This window comes from Pongo abelii, chromosome 2 (genome assembly GCF_028885655.2).
Source record: "Pongo abelii isolate AG06213 chromosome 2, NHGRI_mPonAbe1-v2.0_pri, whole genome shotgun sequence".
In the NCBI taxonomy this organism is placed as follows: Eukaryota; Metazoa; Chordata; class Mammalia; order Primates; family Hominidae; genus Pongo; species Pongo abelii.
Window position 1 is genome coordinate 120,975,195 of NC_085928.1, and position 15,476 is coordinate 120,990,670.

At 35.0% G+C, this 15,476-nt stretch overlaps 1 protein-coding gene across 50 annotated transcripts in view; it reads left to right on the plus strand.

Annotated features, from left to right (window-relative positions):
- CLASP2 (cytoplasmic linker associated protein 2) overlaps positions 1–15,476 on the plus strand; it is a 219,624-nt gene that overhangs the window by 80,223 nt on the left and 123,925 nt on the right. For all 50 annotated transcript variants that reach the window (XM_054552375.2, XM_054552380.2, XM_054552382.2 and 47 more), the window contains 3 exons: positions 4,606–4,698; positions 9,487–9,632; positions 11,998–12,133. In XM_054552375.2, coding sequence (XP_054408350.1) covers positions 4,606–4,698; positions 9,487–9,632; positions 11,998–12,133 — 375 coding nt within the window. The remainder of the gene's footprint in view (positions 1–4,605; positions 4,699–9,486; positions 9,633–11,997; positions 12,134–15,476) is intronic.

Consider the following 15,476-nt stretch of genomic DNA (forward strand, 5'->3'; position numbering starts at 1 on the left):
TTTTTTTTTTGAGATGAAGTCTAGCTCTGTTGCCCAGACTGGAGTGCAGTGGCACAGTCTTGGCTCCCTGCAACCTCCACCTCCTGGGTTAAAGTGATTCTCCTGCCTCAGCCTCCTGAGTAGCTGAGATTACAGGCGCCCTGCACCATGCCCAGCTAATATTTTGTATTTTTAGTAGAGACGGGGTTTCGCTATGTTGGTCAAGCTGGTCTCGAACTCCTCACCTCAAGTGATCCACCAACCTTGGCCTCCCAAAGTGCTGGGCTTACAGGCGTGAGCCACCACACCAGCCTGCAATGAATATTTTTGTACATATGTCCTTGATTATTTGTAAGTAGGAGTTTCTTTAGAGTATAAACATAGGAGTAGAATTTCATAGTTATAATCTCTAAGTTTACTTAGATGTTACCCTGTAGGGTTGTTGGACCAGTTAAAACTCCTATGAGAAAGGTATGATAGTTCTAATTTCATCACATCCTTGCCAATACTTCTTGTCACTCAAAATATTTTTACCAGTATGATGGGTATGAATACTCTTTAGCATGTCTATTTGAAAATATTCTCACATTGCTTTACTTGCAAACTACCTTCTATTGCCTGTATTACCTTTTTAGCTCTCTGAAAGGAAAATTGTCCTTAAGGTATTTTAAGATCTTAAAAAGTTACAAGAAAGCTTTAAAAAGTTTTCTGATTTGACTGTATTTTATCCCTGTATTGAGATATATGTTTTTTCTTATTTTAAGATACTTTTTAAATAATAGGGAAAACATATCCGTTCCTCCTTTTGTGTTTTACAGGCTTTCATATAAGGGAAAGATTAGTGTTGTAGGAACAATCAGTAAAACTTAGTTGAACTTGAATGTTTTTATTGTTCAATATGTTCTTGTCAGACTGGTAACATCATGGTATGGGCAGCCAAGGGCTATTCAACTATATGGAGGGGAAAAAGCTATTTTATAAGTACTCATTGCTTTCTTCCAGCTGGCCCTCTCTGCCACCCTCACCACCCTGTAAATGTTCCACACCTTCCATTGTTCTCTCGGAAACATCTTTTTCATAAGCAGCAACTCCCCTAAGTCTTTAACCCCATTTTTAAAGGGTCTGTTCAATGTTCTTGCCTTGATTAAAATCTGATTTTTTTTATGCTCTTTAAAGATAAAGCTGTTTATTATTCTTGGCTCTCATACTCTTAGTAATTGATAATAAGTTTATTGTGCTTGTACTCCTCATTATTACTTTGTGACCATTATTCCTATACCCATTTATATGAGGTTCATGCTCCCTGGCCAGCCTTCTTATTATTGGCATGTACTGATCTTGACAACATTCCAGTGCTGCCTAGATTTGAATCCCAGCTCAACCACACTAGCTGTGTAACCTTAGGTACATTACTTAACCCTCTGTACTTCAGTTTCCTCATCTTAAAATAGAAATTATTGGTACATATGCTGAGGGCTATTGTGAGGCTATGACAGTACAGATGAAGTGTAAGAAGTATATGTTAGCTATTATTATTTTCCTAAAATTTCACACATTCTTGATGAATTCAGTTTCTAGACCTCCTCCTCACTTTCACCGTAGCTACCCAGTTCATAGTCACACATTGGATTTTGATGTCATCTGTGTGTTACCATTACGTTTCCAAAATCATTAATTGAAGTATCTCATTACTGACCAGGATCTCCTTGCTTTTTTAAGTACTCTAACAACTACCTCTGCATGATTTCAAGGATCTTCAGTCCGTTGTTGTTTCTACTCACTCTCAATTAATCATCTGTCACTTTATACTTTCCTTCTCATCTATGCTTGATTTGCTTCTTATCTAAGCTTTGATACCATGGTTTCTTGCAGTAGGACTGTACATATTATACTGAAATTCCTTGCTTCTCTGGTTTTTTTTTTTTTTTTCATAACAAAGTATTAAGCAATGATTTTTTTTAAATACTCATTTTGCAAAACTACAACTGTGGATATTCCCAACTTTTTATTTTCTCTATGTCCTGAAACCATGCTGCTAGAGAAAGTCACATGTTAGGGCTCATGATTTTTACTGGAATTCACATAAAATGAACCCTCAACAATCTGATATGCTTACTATGTTTCTGTGATCAGTTATTTCTCTGCTTAGTATAGCTATCAGACATGTTTCTTACCTTTCTATCCATCAGCCTGTCTCTGTCCTCTCTTCTCTCAGTATATGACCTAGCCCCTTACTTTAGTAAATAAGTAGTCACCATCAAATGGGAACATGATCTTTCTGTTACATTCTTCTCTACTGTGCATTCCTTCTGTCCTGTTGCTCCAGGAACATGGTCCTTCTTCAAAGGCCAGCACCTCCACCAGTGCTCCAAAGCCTAGTATTTTCTGCTTCCTTAACACATTTACACAATCAGTAATCTCATGTGGGTTCAAGCTTTTTCTGTTTATCTCTTAACGTGGCTGGGTTCTTCAGTTTAAGAAAAAGTCTCACTGGACTCCATATCTTCCAGATACTATTTTTTATTTTGGCCCTCACAGTCAACTTTTCCAAAAGAGTTGTCTGTACTTGGTATTTCTGTAACTTTACTTGTTACTCACTTCATCCCACTTCTTTCTAGCTTATTCTTACATTGAAACAGGTCTTGAGTAAATCACTGATCATTGTTGAGGCACCAAAATCAACCCGTTAGGGATTTTTTTTTCCTTGATCTTCTATCAGTATTTAGCACTGTTGACTGTAGCCACTGTTTTGTTATTTAATTTTAGGTGCTTGTGATATGATGTTCTTCCATTTTATTCCCCCTACATCTTTGTCCACTTCATCTCTGTCTCTTTATAGGCACATCCTTCTCTACTTGCCTGATGAATATTGGAATTTCTTAAGGGTTAGTTCTGGGCCCTGTCTTCTCATTCTCTGTTTTCTTACTGAGTCACCTCCTTCAAACCCCTGGCTTCGGTTCCCACGTTTATCTAGATAATGCCGAGATTTTAACCTCCAAGTCATACCTCTCCTGAGTTCCAAAATGATTTATCCACTGTGATTGTTTACCTGACACCCCCTTTCAGATGTCTCAAAGACACCTCAAACTTATCCTCTTTGAAATTGGGATAATGGTCTTCCAGTATTCTGTGTGTGTAAACCATTACTGAATCAATTACAAAAGTTAGAAACCTAGGAATCATTCCACTGCAACAGACACCTAACTTAGTGGGTTTTCAAGCTTCTTTTGCTTGTATGCCTGCTAAAAGAATGTTTAAAGAATTATGTACCCCCTCACCGAAGTACATTTTTGAGTTGACTTTCTTCTTCCTTATTGGGGGAAGGGGAACCTTGCATTGTGTTCCAGGGGAATGCATCATAAGATTAGGGGTGGTAGAAGGTTCTGGAAAATGGCAGAGGGTTATTGTGAAGAGAAGGTGAGAGGCAGGAAAGAGCTAGCTCAGAAGTTTCTTTAACCCCATAACAGTGTTAACCTGGTCACCATCTACCTCTTCAGCCTTGTATCATGCCTTGTTCTTCTTTGCATTTACACACACTCTTTCTTTCTCTCTTGCTCTTACTCTCTGTTAAGCAAAAGTTGAATTTAATAGCTGTCGAAAGTGAAAGATGTAAGGCAGTTTGATGAAGGTACTCAGTTGGTGTCACCAGGAGTCTATTTCTCATTTCTAATTCCTCTGCATTGTCTCCTCCCATGGTCAACAATATGGTTATAGCTGTTCCATCCTCACACCTGGGTCATTTGCTCTTTTCCTAGTTCCCTTTATACTTTTTATTCCTTACTCTGGCTTTCTTTCATTTACTTTGTCACAGAGCCTTTGCACATGCTATTAACTCTACAGGGAAAGCAAATCTGTCCACTTTGCCTAGTGATATCCTACACATTCTTTAGCTCTCAGCTCAAGCTTGACTTTCCTCATAGGTCAAACCCCTCTTATGTATAAACTTTCATTTTCTTTTGTGGGACTTCCTATTTGTAGTTTCATATTTGATGTCATTTGATTGATTTTTAAAATCTCCCTGAGTGTATTGTACTCTCCATAAGGCAAAGACCATGTCTATCTATTTTGGCTAACCATAATCTCTCCATTGCCTAACATAGTACCTCTGTGTTATGTGAATATTTGTTAAATGAATGAAAGAATAATGGTGAACAGCAGTTTGACAAAGGGTTGGCTCCAGAGGAAACAAAATGTAGCTATCCTGACTACAGTTTATCATGACAGAGGAGAGAAAATTAAAACTAACTTAAAACATGTCCTTTTTGTAATATTGGATAATATGTATATGAATGCAATAAGAATAGGTTATACACTTGAAGTCATTTTGAGAAATTAGACTTTTATTTATTCTTAGATATTTTACATCTTGTTTTTAAAATTACAAAGCATTTTGAGAGCATATTTGAAGTTATTCATGAGGGAAGAAATAGCAAAAATGGTAACAAGGAAGAAAAATAAAGCATTTTGTGTTATTATTGTCTATGATGTATTTCTATTCTCCATTAGAAATGGTGCTAGAATGGGAAATAAACTTAATAGGTGAAAGATTATTTTAAATATCAGGGCATAATTTTGATATTGTTCATGGCAAGAAACATTGTTATAATTCTGAATCTTTTTTTTAAGATTTATTCTAGTCGAGAACTCGAAGAAACGTTAAATAAAATCAGGGAAATTTTGTCAGATGATAAGCATGACTGGGATCAGCGTGCCAATGCAGTAAGTTTTTGTCTTTAATTTTCTTATCTTCTTTCTTTCTTGATGTTCCTTTTAAAAAACATGGAAATTCAGTAGTAGTACTATATGGTATTCTCTTATAAAATAGAGAGGATAGGTAACATTTGTTTCTGGAGAATATATTGATATAATACTCATTTTCTGATTTAGGATCAGTTTTTATTTTGGTTTGGCTGATCAGATGGTGCCTGTCCTACACATTTGGTAGCCTCACCACATGTGCTGTTTTTGACTGGTCAGTAAAATGTGAGATTCAGAGGGCTTTGGCCTTTCTGTGGACTTATATAGTTGCTTATTAGCACTGTCCTCAAGTCATATAAGGTTTACCAATAAAGCAGTTCAGTTTACCTGCATGCTCAGTGTTTTCATAGCATCAATATAAATTCACAACAGGATGTGCATTTATCTGGGTTTTTTTCTTCTCATGTGAATGTGATGAATATTTCTCCTGTGATTTCATTTATAAAGGTCAGATACCTTTGAGTTAAGAATATTTTATTTAGCCTAAATTCCTTAAGGAAAATATTTGATAAAATTTAAAATAATATTTGTGTTGACAATAAGCAATATATTTTTTAAATTTGTGAACTTATTGTTTACATAACCAAATTACATTTACCAAATGAGTACCTCAGAGTTTTCAAGAAGCCAGAGAAAAGGGCTGCATTTGAAGACTATTCTGCTCTGAGAGGTCCCAATCTGGCTGATCATGAAAATCCCTATTTTGATGAATTAAATCAAATGCAGGGCCTTTTGACAAATATGGCTTTTATGACACTATGAACAAAGGACCTTTTTTGTCTTTGTTAAGAAGTCTACATATCTTAAAACATTGAAATACTGTTTTTAACAGAGAGTGTTCCTCCAAATTTGTTAAATATGGCTCCTATTCTTCAATTCTGAGATGAGTCTGATACAGAAAGATTTTTTGTCACAGGTGAACTGTAGAGAAAAATGACAGATTAAGTGTTATTAGTATAAAATGTGAACTTTTTACTTAAGGGTTTTTTTGGTTTTACTTAAAAACTACCCATTTGGAAACAACAGATGGTCTTTTGATTTTTTTTTTTTTTTCATTAGAAAAATGACACAGGCTTATTGTAATAAGTGAAACAATGCAGAAAACTACAGAGAAGAAGTTAATAGTTTCCTACCGATTAAAGAAACAAACTTTTGTGGAGGCTAAGATGGGAGGATTGCTTGAGCCCAGGAGTCTGAGGTTACAGTGAGCTATGATTGTACCATTGTGCTCCAGCCTGGGCAACAGAGTGAAATGCTGTCTCTAAAAAAAATAAAAAAGCAAACTTCATTTTAGAGTATATCCTTTTCTGTGTTATATATATTTAAGCATATATGACAAGATATGCACAATTTTCCCCTACTCTTTTTGTAAACCAAAAAAAAAAAAAAAGAGAGAGAGAGATCATACTTGATACATTACTTAGTAACTTGCTTTTTTTTTTTTTTTTTTTTGGCTTAACAAATCATGCTTATTCAGTACACCTGGTATAGATATCAGGCACATAATAAATAGTTGCTCAGATATTTATTGAGTGCAGGTTAATATGTACATATATTCCTTAGTTTAATATATATACATGTAATTTGTGTGTGTGTGTATGTTATAGGAATCTGATCTTTTGTTTGTTGGTTTGTTTTTATACTTTAAGTTCTAGGGTACATGTGCACAACATGCAGGTTTGTTACGTATGTATACATGTGCCATGTTGGTATGCTGCACCCATTACTTGTCATTTACATTAGTTATATCTCCTAATGCTATCCCTCCCCCTTCCCCCCACCCCACGACATGTAATTTTTATAATCATTTACCATTTGATGGATTTTCAGTTATTTTTTATTGTTTTGCTATTTTAACAGCGTTTCAATAAACATCCTTACACACATTTGTAACAATGGTGCTTTTATTTTTGTAGATTAGATTTTAAAATGTGGGTTGTTGGGTAAAGAGTTGCTGCAATTTTATTTTAGTAGATGCTGCCAAAATATTTTGAACAAAGGTGTTAGTCATGTATAATCTTACAGTGTTTGAGAGCATCTGTTTTCTTTTCAGTTCTAAAAAATTTTTGCCATTGTGATGGGGAGAAATGTGTCTTTGTGAATTTGTTTATCACTAGTGACTTTTAACATATTTAAATATATCTATTTTACCCAATTTAATCACAGGTTACAATAGTCTCCCCTTATCTATGGTTTCAGTTTCCATGGCTTCAGTTACTCATGGTCAACCATGGCCAGGAAATAAGAAGATACTTTGATAGAGAGAGACCCACATTCACATAACGTTTATTACAATATATTGTTATAATTTTTCTATATTATTACTGTCATTAATCTCTTACTGTGCCTAATTTATAAATTAAACTTTATCATAGGTAAATATGTATAGGAAAAAAAAGCACATATAGGGTTCAGTACTATCTGAGATTTTAGGCATCCAATGGGGGTCTTGGTACATATCCCTTGCAGGTAGGGAGAAACTACTATATTTGTCTTTTTCTTATTTTATTGTCATTCTTTGTGTATCATCGTATACGTTGCAGGTAATTTTATCCTACTGTATTGTGATTTTTATTTTGTTTTTAGTTATAATTTAGACACTTGAAAATTCTCCTCTGTTTATGATAGTTTTCCTTTCCTTATATGCCCAAGATTATATAATATTCTTTTGATTTTTTTTCTAATGTCCATAGCAGGGTTTTTTTACATTTACATCTTTATGCATCTGATTTAACTGTAAAGACATTTTTTAAAATTTAGAAAACCTCTGAGTTAAATGTGAAATTGTATACAATAATGGTGTGATAAGTAGACTTTTAGCTTCTGAGTGTGTATGAGCACAGATGTGCACGTGTGTGTATCTCTTTTGATCAGTGTAGTTTTATTATGTATGTCTGGTTTTCATGTGGATAACATTTGGCAATCAAATATTGAAAAAGTAATGCTTTTTCTTGTCTAGTTGCTCTGGCTAGGCCTTCTAGTACTCTGTTGAATGAAAGTGTTGAAAGCAGGCATCCTTGTTTTATTCCAGACCTTAGAGGAAAGGCTTTCTGTTTTTCCCTATTCAGTATGATATTGGCTGTGGGATTCTATTGTAATTGTATTGTATTGTATTGTATTGTATTGTATTGTATTGTATTGTACAAACCACATGCAGGGAGAACAGTATGGAAGTTTCTTAAAAAATAATAAAAATAAAACTAAAACCACAATATGATCCAGCAATCCCACTGCTGGGTATATAGCCAAAAGAAAAGAAATCAATATATTAGAAAGATATCTGCACTTTCTTGTTTATTGCAGCACTATTCACAAAAATCCAAGAGATAGAATATACTTAAATGTCCATCAGTGAATAAATGGATAAAGAAAATGTGGTACATATACACATTGGAATATTATTCCACCATAAAAAGGATGAAATCCTGTGGCTTGCAACAACATGGATGGAACTGGAGGACATTATGTTTAGTGAAATAAGCCAGTCACAGGAAGAAAAAGATTGCATGTTCTCACTAATATGTAGGACCTAAAAAAAAAAAATTGAACTTGAGATAGAGAGTAGAATAATGGTTACCATGGACTGAGAAAGGTAGTTGGGGGTTGGGCAGGGAGAATAAAGAGGAGATGGTTGAAGGGTACAAAAATACAGTTAGAGCAAGAATAAGATCCAGTGTTAGGCATCACAATAGGGTGACTGTAGTTAACAATAATTTATTGTATATTTCAAAATAACTAAAAGAGTGGAATTGGAATGTTCCTAACAGAAAGAACTGATTGATGTTTGAGGTGATGGATACCCCAGTTACCCTGATTTGATTGTTACACATTGTGTGCTTTTATCAAAATATCACATGTACTTCATAAAAGTGTACAACTATTATGTATTCATAATAATTAAAAATTTAAGAAATTAAAAATTCAACAGCAGGCCAGATGTAGTGGCTCACTCCTGCTGGGAGGCCAAGGCGGGTGGATCGGTTGAGGCCAGGAGTTTGAGATCAGCCTGGCCAACACAGTGAAACCCCATCTCTACTAAAAATACAAAAATTATCCAGGCACGGTGGCATGTATCTGTAATCCCAGCTACTGGGAAGGCTGAGGCACGAAAACCACTCAAACCTGGGAGGTGCAAGTTGCAGTGGGCTGCAGTGGCACCACTGCACTCCAGCCTGGGCAACAGAGCAAGACTCTGTCTCAAAAAAAAAAAAAAAAAAAAAAAAAGTTCCACAGCAAAAATAAGTAATGCTAGAAGTTTCCAAATTTGGCACTTTTAAAAATAGGCTCCCATAGTAGATAGTGATGGTAATGGTCACACAACATTGTGAATGCGCTAAATGCCACTGAATTGTATACTTTAAAATGGTTAAAATAGTAAATTTTGTTCATTTGTATTTTATCACAATTAAAAGAAAGACTCCCTATTATCACACTGGGGATTAAGCTAAAAGACGAATAAATAAATAAAATAGATTCCCTTAAAACTTTAGAATTTATGTACTTATAGATTACATTTCTCCATCGTGCTTATAACTAAATCTATAATGTTATTTTTCAGACAGCTTTTTGTTGGCATATTTATTTACAAGATACATTTAATGCTACTAAGATGTCTGAATATAGTAATGTAATGAAACAGTATATATGTTTCATTTATTAGAAAGTTTTTGTTTGAATAATGTAGTTTAGGTAACTTCTTTTTTTTGCACTTCCACCTTTTTTGTCAGTAATGAAAATTCTTTATTTCAGCTGAAGAAAATTCGATCACTGCTTGTTGCTGGAGCTGCACAGTATGATTGCTTTTTTCAACATTTACGATTGTTGGATGGAGCACTTAAACTTTCAGCTAAGGATCTTAGATCCCAGGTGGTTAGAGAAGCTTGTATTACTGTAGCGTAAGTATATTCCTTTTATGATAAGTGTTTTTTATGAATGAATTTAGTACTCACTGATTCAGTGCTCATTAAGTCAAGCAGTAGCAAGATAGCTAAAAAAGTATATGATCCAAAAATCATTTTTATTATACATAAGGATTCAATCTGTATGATTTAAAAAAAATTCCTTAACAGCTCTTTATACCAACATTTTAAGGTTGGTATACAGATATTTAAAATATCTAAAGCCTACTGGTGGATTTTTTTATCATTAATTCTTCAGGTATAAGATGAAAATGAGTGGGTCTGGAAACTGGCTGTATTCACTTTTCTCACTACTAATTTGGGTATTAAACACTCTATTTCTGATATTTTAGCAATTATTCTGGCATTACAACATGCATCATTAACTTAGCAAAACCTAAACTTTAAGTTTGTAGTCTTCAACAATACAAGGATGGTAGAACTTCTATTTATTACTATTTCTGACCTAAGCAGTGTTGTTGCATATGCATTCCTTTGAAGATAGGGGACACAAAAGTGCCTACTAGCAATATTTCTAATCAGGATTGTATTAGATATTCTAGTCAGAAATGAAGAAAAAAAAGGCAATATAAGGATTGTAAGAAAAGGAACAAAACTGCCATTATTAAGATGATATAACTATCCATGCAGAAAACTGCAAGAGGATCTGCAGATAAATTATTATAATAAAGGGACTTTGGCAAAGTTGCAAGATACAAGTCCCAGTATACCAAAATGACCCAATATCTCCAACTAGCAAAGAAAACCCAAATTAATACAAAAACCCATAAAACGTAACCATGAAAAATACACTTAAAACATGATTAGCTCTCTTGCAGAAAACTGGACAATATATGTAAAACATCTGTTTCCAGATAATAGACAGCAGACAGGGTAGGAATGGAATTCTTAAAAGATGCAAGTGATGTTGAACAGTGTGAGTTTTGTCCTGGAGGCGCTATGGGGAAGGAAGGGGGAACCTAAGCAGAGCAAGGCAGTCTCACTGAGGTGAGGAAACAGAGACTAGAGTTTCAGAGGCTGAAGTGGTCACAGTTGGCAGTGCAGAATACTGGAGAGAAGAGGGGAGATTCTCACACACACACACAAAGAGCTACAGGATCGTAATATGGGAATCCACGAGTCTAGATGTATACTAACCTGTCCATGTAAAAGGTACAACTTTCTGAGGAAGGAAGGGAACGAATGCCTGGGAGCTATAAGATAAACAATTCCCAGAGCTCATATAGGGATAGGAGAGGTTTAAGATCTGACCAACCAGAGTGGAAAAACCTTAGTGAACACCAAAGGCAGTCAGTAGAAACCCCAGGAAGGCCATTGCATAGGAATAGTACTAAACCAGCTCTAAAGTAAGGCAACTCTTGACTCTGCCTCTCCCAACAAGCTTATAAAGATCAAGCTGATTCTCAAGTATATTACCTGCCTACCAAAGTAAAACTCATGCTCTTTAAAGGAAGACAACATCCAAACATATCCACACCTCCCTGCTTTTCATTTGAGGTTCCTTTTTGCCTGTGAGTTCGGACATTGGAAAACTAGTATTATAACAGTGCATAGGTCTGAATCTGAGCTCTTTGAATCAAGAACCTGAATTATTGGAGCTAACTCTATCCCAACCATGTTTTCAGTAAGATACAAATATATAAAAATTAACCAGTATTGCAAGCATTGTCAGCACTTTGAGTAGTTACAATATCCCTCCTATTTTAACTAAAATCATACAATGAAAGGCTGATTTAGTTATTTAACTACATAATTGGAAAGAGAAGTCAGATGTCCTAAAGATCACCCAATAAGATATGGTAGAGTTGTATTTTTGACTGTGGATTTGGAAATCCTACTCCAAAGAAGTGAGGGAGTATTTATGACTAAAAAAGGCATGATACTATTAATAGAAATAAAGAACATCTTGAGGAGCATTGATTTGAGTAAGATTTTGAACTTGTTTGTAAAAATATGCTGAATTTAAGATTGATAATGGATCATCAAAATGGAAATAACTCATGGATCAAGACCAAAGGTCAGAACCATCAGAGCTGATTATTTCACCTGATGTGTCCTCAGAGTTAATAATTAAATTCTGAAATGAAATGACTTCTCCAAGTGCTAATTGCAAAGAGATGAGGAAAATGCCAGATTTCAACTTTGGACTAGCCAGTTAAAGATGGGGAAAAGAAGGAAATATGTAGTATCTAGGTTTCCCTTTCTTCTGTTTTTCTGCCATTACAACTGATTAAAATACAAATTCCTAAGTTAATTCAGTAAAAGAGTATTTTAAAATTATATGGTTCTATCTATATTTAATGTTAAACTGTTAAAAAATACTTTTTGTCTTCCTTTGTAGCCACCTTTCAACAGTTTTGGGAAACAAGTTTGATCATGGCGCTGAGGCCATTGTACCTACACTTTTTAATCTCGTGCCCAATAGTGCAAAAGTCATGGCAACTTCTGGATGTGCAGCAATCAGATTTATCATTCGGGTAGGTTTGCTCTCTCCTTTTCTTCTGCTGCCTCCTCCCCCCACTTTTCTTTCTTCTTCCTCCCCCTTTTTCTCTCCTTTCCCCACCCCACCCCTCTCTCTCAATGTAAGTCATGGAGTTTCTTTTTGAACTCCAAAAGCAAATCATTTTTGAATTATTTTTCTGAGTGAAAGCCACAGATGGTCATTATAGAATTAGAGGATTGCAAAGTAAACATGTTTGTATATGGAATAAAATACATACACATACATGTACATATGAGTACATATACGTATCTACAGTTACGTGTGTGTATAATCACAAATGTTACAGAAAATAATAAAAGGCAAATTTTTAATATAGTTATGTGCCACCTCACAAAGTTTCAGTCAGTGATGGGCTGCGTATACAACAGTGGTCCCATAAGATTATATTATTATATTTTTACTGTACCTTTACTACTTTACTACTTTTGGATATGTTCAGATACACAATACTTACTATTGTGTTACTCTATCCTAGAGTATTCAGTACAGTAATATTTAGTACAGTATTCAGTACAGTAATTCAGCTACAGGTTTGTAGCCTAGGAGCAATAGGCCTTAACATATAGCCTAGGTGTGGAGTAGGCTATACCATGTAGGTTTATGCAAGTACACTCTATGATGTTCATACTATGATGAAATCACCTAATGGATTTCTCAGAATGTATCCCCATCATTAAGTGAGGTATGACTGTATTTCTCTTCACTCATATCTTGAGGAAGTCTGAAAGAACGGAGTTGAAAAAACAAATTTCTCCCTTTGAATTCTATTCCTTTGTTACTAATCACTTTAGCAATTTAATGTGTACTTTTCCAAACTTCTATTCTGTGCCTATACAAATGTATTTGCTACACATATAGAACATGTAAGTATATATAATATATTCTTTAACTTCTTTTTTTAATTATTTATTTATTTATTTATTTATTTTGAGATAGAGTCTCACTCTGTCACCCAGGCAGGAGTGCAGTGGTACGATCTCGGCTCACTGCAAACTCCGCCTCCCGGGTTCCAGCAATTTTCCCGTCTCAGCCTCCCGAGTAGCTGGGACTACAGGCACCCACCACTATGCCCGGCTAATTTTTTTGTAGTTTTAGTAGAGACGGGGTTTCGCCATGTTGGCCCAGGCTGGTCTCAAACCCCTGGCTTCAAATGATCTGCCTGCCTCAGCCTCCCAAAGTGTTGGGATTACAGGCGTGAGCCATCATGCCCAGCCTAGCTTCTTTTTAAACTTTATGTACTTGGGCAGCATCCCTTATCCATATGTGTAATTCTTTTTAATGTCTAAATTGGTCTTCTGTTAAGGATATAGCATCAAATTATCCTCACCAGGCCGGGCGCGGCAGCTCACACCTCTAATCCCAGCGCTTTGGGAGGCCAAGGCAGGCAGATCAGCTGAGGTCAGTAGTTCGAGACCAGCCCGACCAACATGAAGAAACCCAGTCTCTACTAAAAATACAAAATTAGCCAGGCGTGGTGGCGCATGCTTATAATCCTAGCTACTCGGGAAGCTGAGGCAGGAGAATTGCTTGAACCCGGGAGGCAGAGGTGGTTGTGAGCCAAGATTGCGCCATTTCACTCCAGCCTGGGCAACAAGAGTGAAACCCCATCTCAAAAAAATATATATATATATAAAATAATAATAATTATCCTCACCATTCTTATTCCTGCAGTCTTCTTCCTGGAGTCCTTTTTCTCCATTCCTTTGCCAATATTGTCTTTTATCAGTATCTTTGGCATTTTATAATTTAACAACCATTATTTCATATTCTACTTTGCATTTCCTGCATTATTAGGGATGTTAGCTGTTTTTTTCCTTCTATAATTCTTCTATGGATTGTCAGTTTATATTCTGCATTTTTTCTCACTTCTAAGATCTTTTTATATATCATAAGGATATTAATTCTGTGTTTTATATGTTGTGGTATTTTCTATAGTCTGACATTGCTTCAAATATTGTACAAGCTCTTTTGTTATATATCAGAATTTTAAATTTTTATGTATTGAGACTTGTTCATTTTGTGGGTTTTATTATAGTTAAAACAACTTTCCCAATTTCACAGTAACACAAAAATATTCAATCATTTAGAACTTCTGTCATTTTTTTCTTAGGTTTAGATCTAACTGGATTTAATTTTTGTGTGAAATATAGATTTCTAACTTGATATTTCCCCCAATACAAAACCAATTGAGCCAGTAGCATGTGGTGAATTACAATGTAGCCTTTTCTTGAAATGGTGTTGTTTTCATGTAATAAATTTTCATAAATATGTCTGTTTCTTAAATGTATTTTCAGTTTCCTTGATCAGTTTGTCCTTTCCTGTTAAAAAAAAAAGTAAGTTTATTCCTAGTATTACTTTCCCAGGAAGTGTTCTTTTTCACTATTTTCGTATTTTAAATGCTAATTTTCGTATTTTATATTAAATGCTAATTTAAAATACGAAAATGGTCCTTTTTTCCCGTTTCAGGCTTTTTTTTTTTTTTTTTTTTTTTTTTTAAGATTGTAGACAACCTTAATCCAGAACCTTTGTAACAACGTTAGAAAATATAGAGGCTGGGCATGGTGTCTTACGCCTGTAATCTAGCACTTTGGGAGGCTGAGGCAGGCGGATCACAGGAGTCGAGACCAGCCAGGCCAATATGGTGAAACCCCATCTCTACTAAAAATACAAAAAAATTAGCTGGGCGTGGTGGTGCATGCCTGTAATCCCAGCTACTCCGGAGGCTGAGGCAGGAGTATTGCTTGAACTTGGGAAGGGGAGGTTGCAGTGAGCTGAGATTACGCCGCTGCACTCCAGCCTGGGCGACAGAGTGAGACTCTGTCTCAAAAAAAAAAAAAAAGGAAGTATAGTGGGAATTATTGAAATCTTTGTTTTATCCTTGAATTGGGTGGGATCATATTTAACGTTAATTAAATATGATTTTTAATGGGCTTCTATGGATATAGTATATTAGACTATGGAAATTTCCTGCTGTTCACATTTTGCTAAATTTTGATCAGGAATAGATGTTGAATTTTATCAGATAGCCCTTTAATATCTTTAGAAATGATTATCTTTGTTTTTTCATTTACTCATTATACATTCAGGAACTAAGTTCTGCTTGGCCATTGTACATTAAGATACTGCTAGATTCGGTTGGCTAATGTTTAGTAAGATTTTGGCATTCATTTAAATGAATAAGTATTTTGTGAATTTTTTTTCCTGTTTTACGTATTTTGTTAATATATTGTTCTGCTATTAGGGTTTAATGGCCTTTAAGATTATATAATAACATTTCCATTGTTTTAGACTCTGGGCATCTTGAATCTTTATTTTGA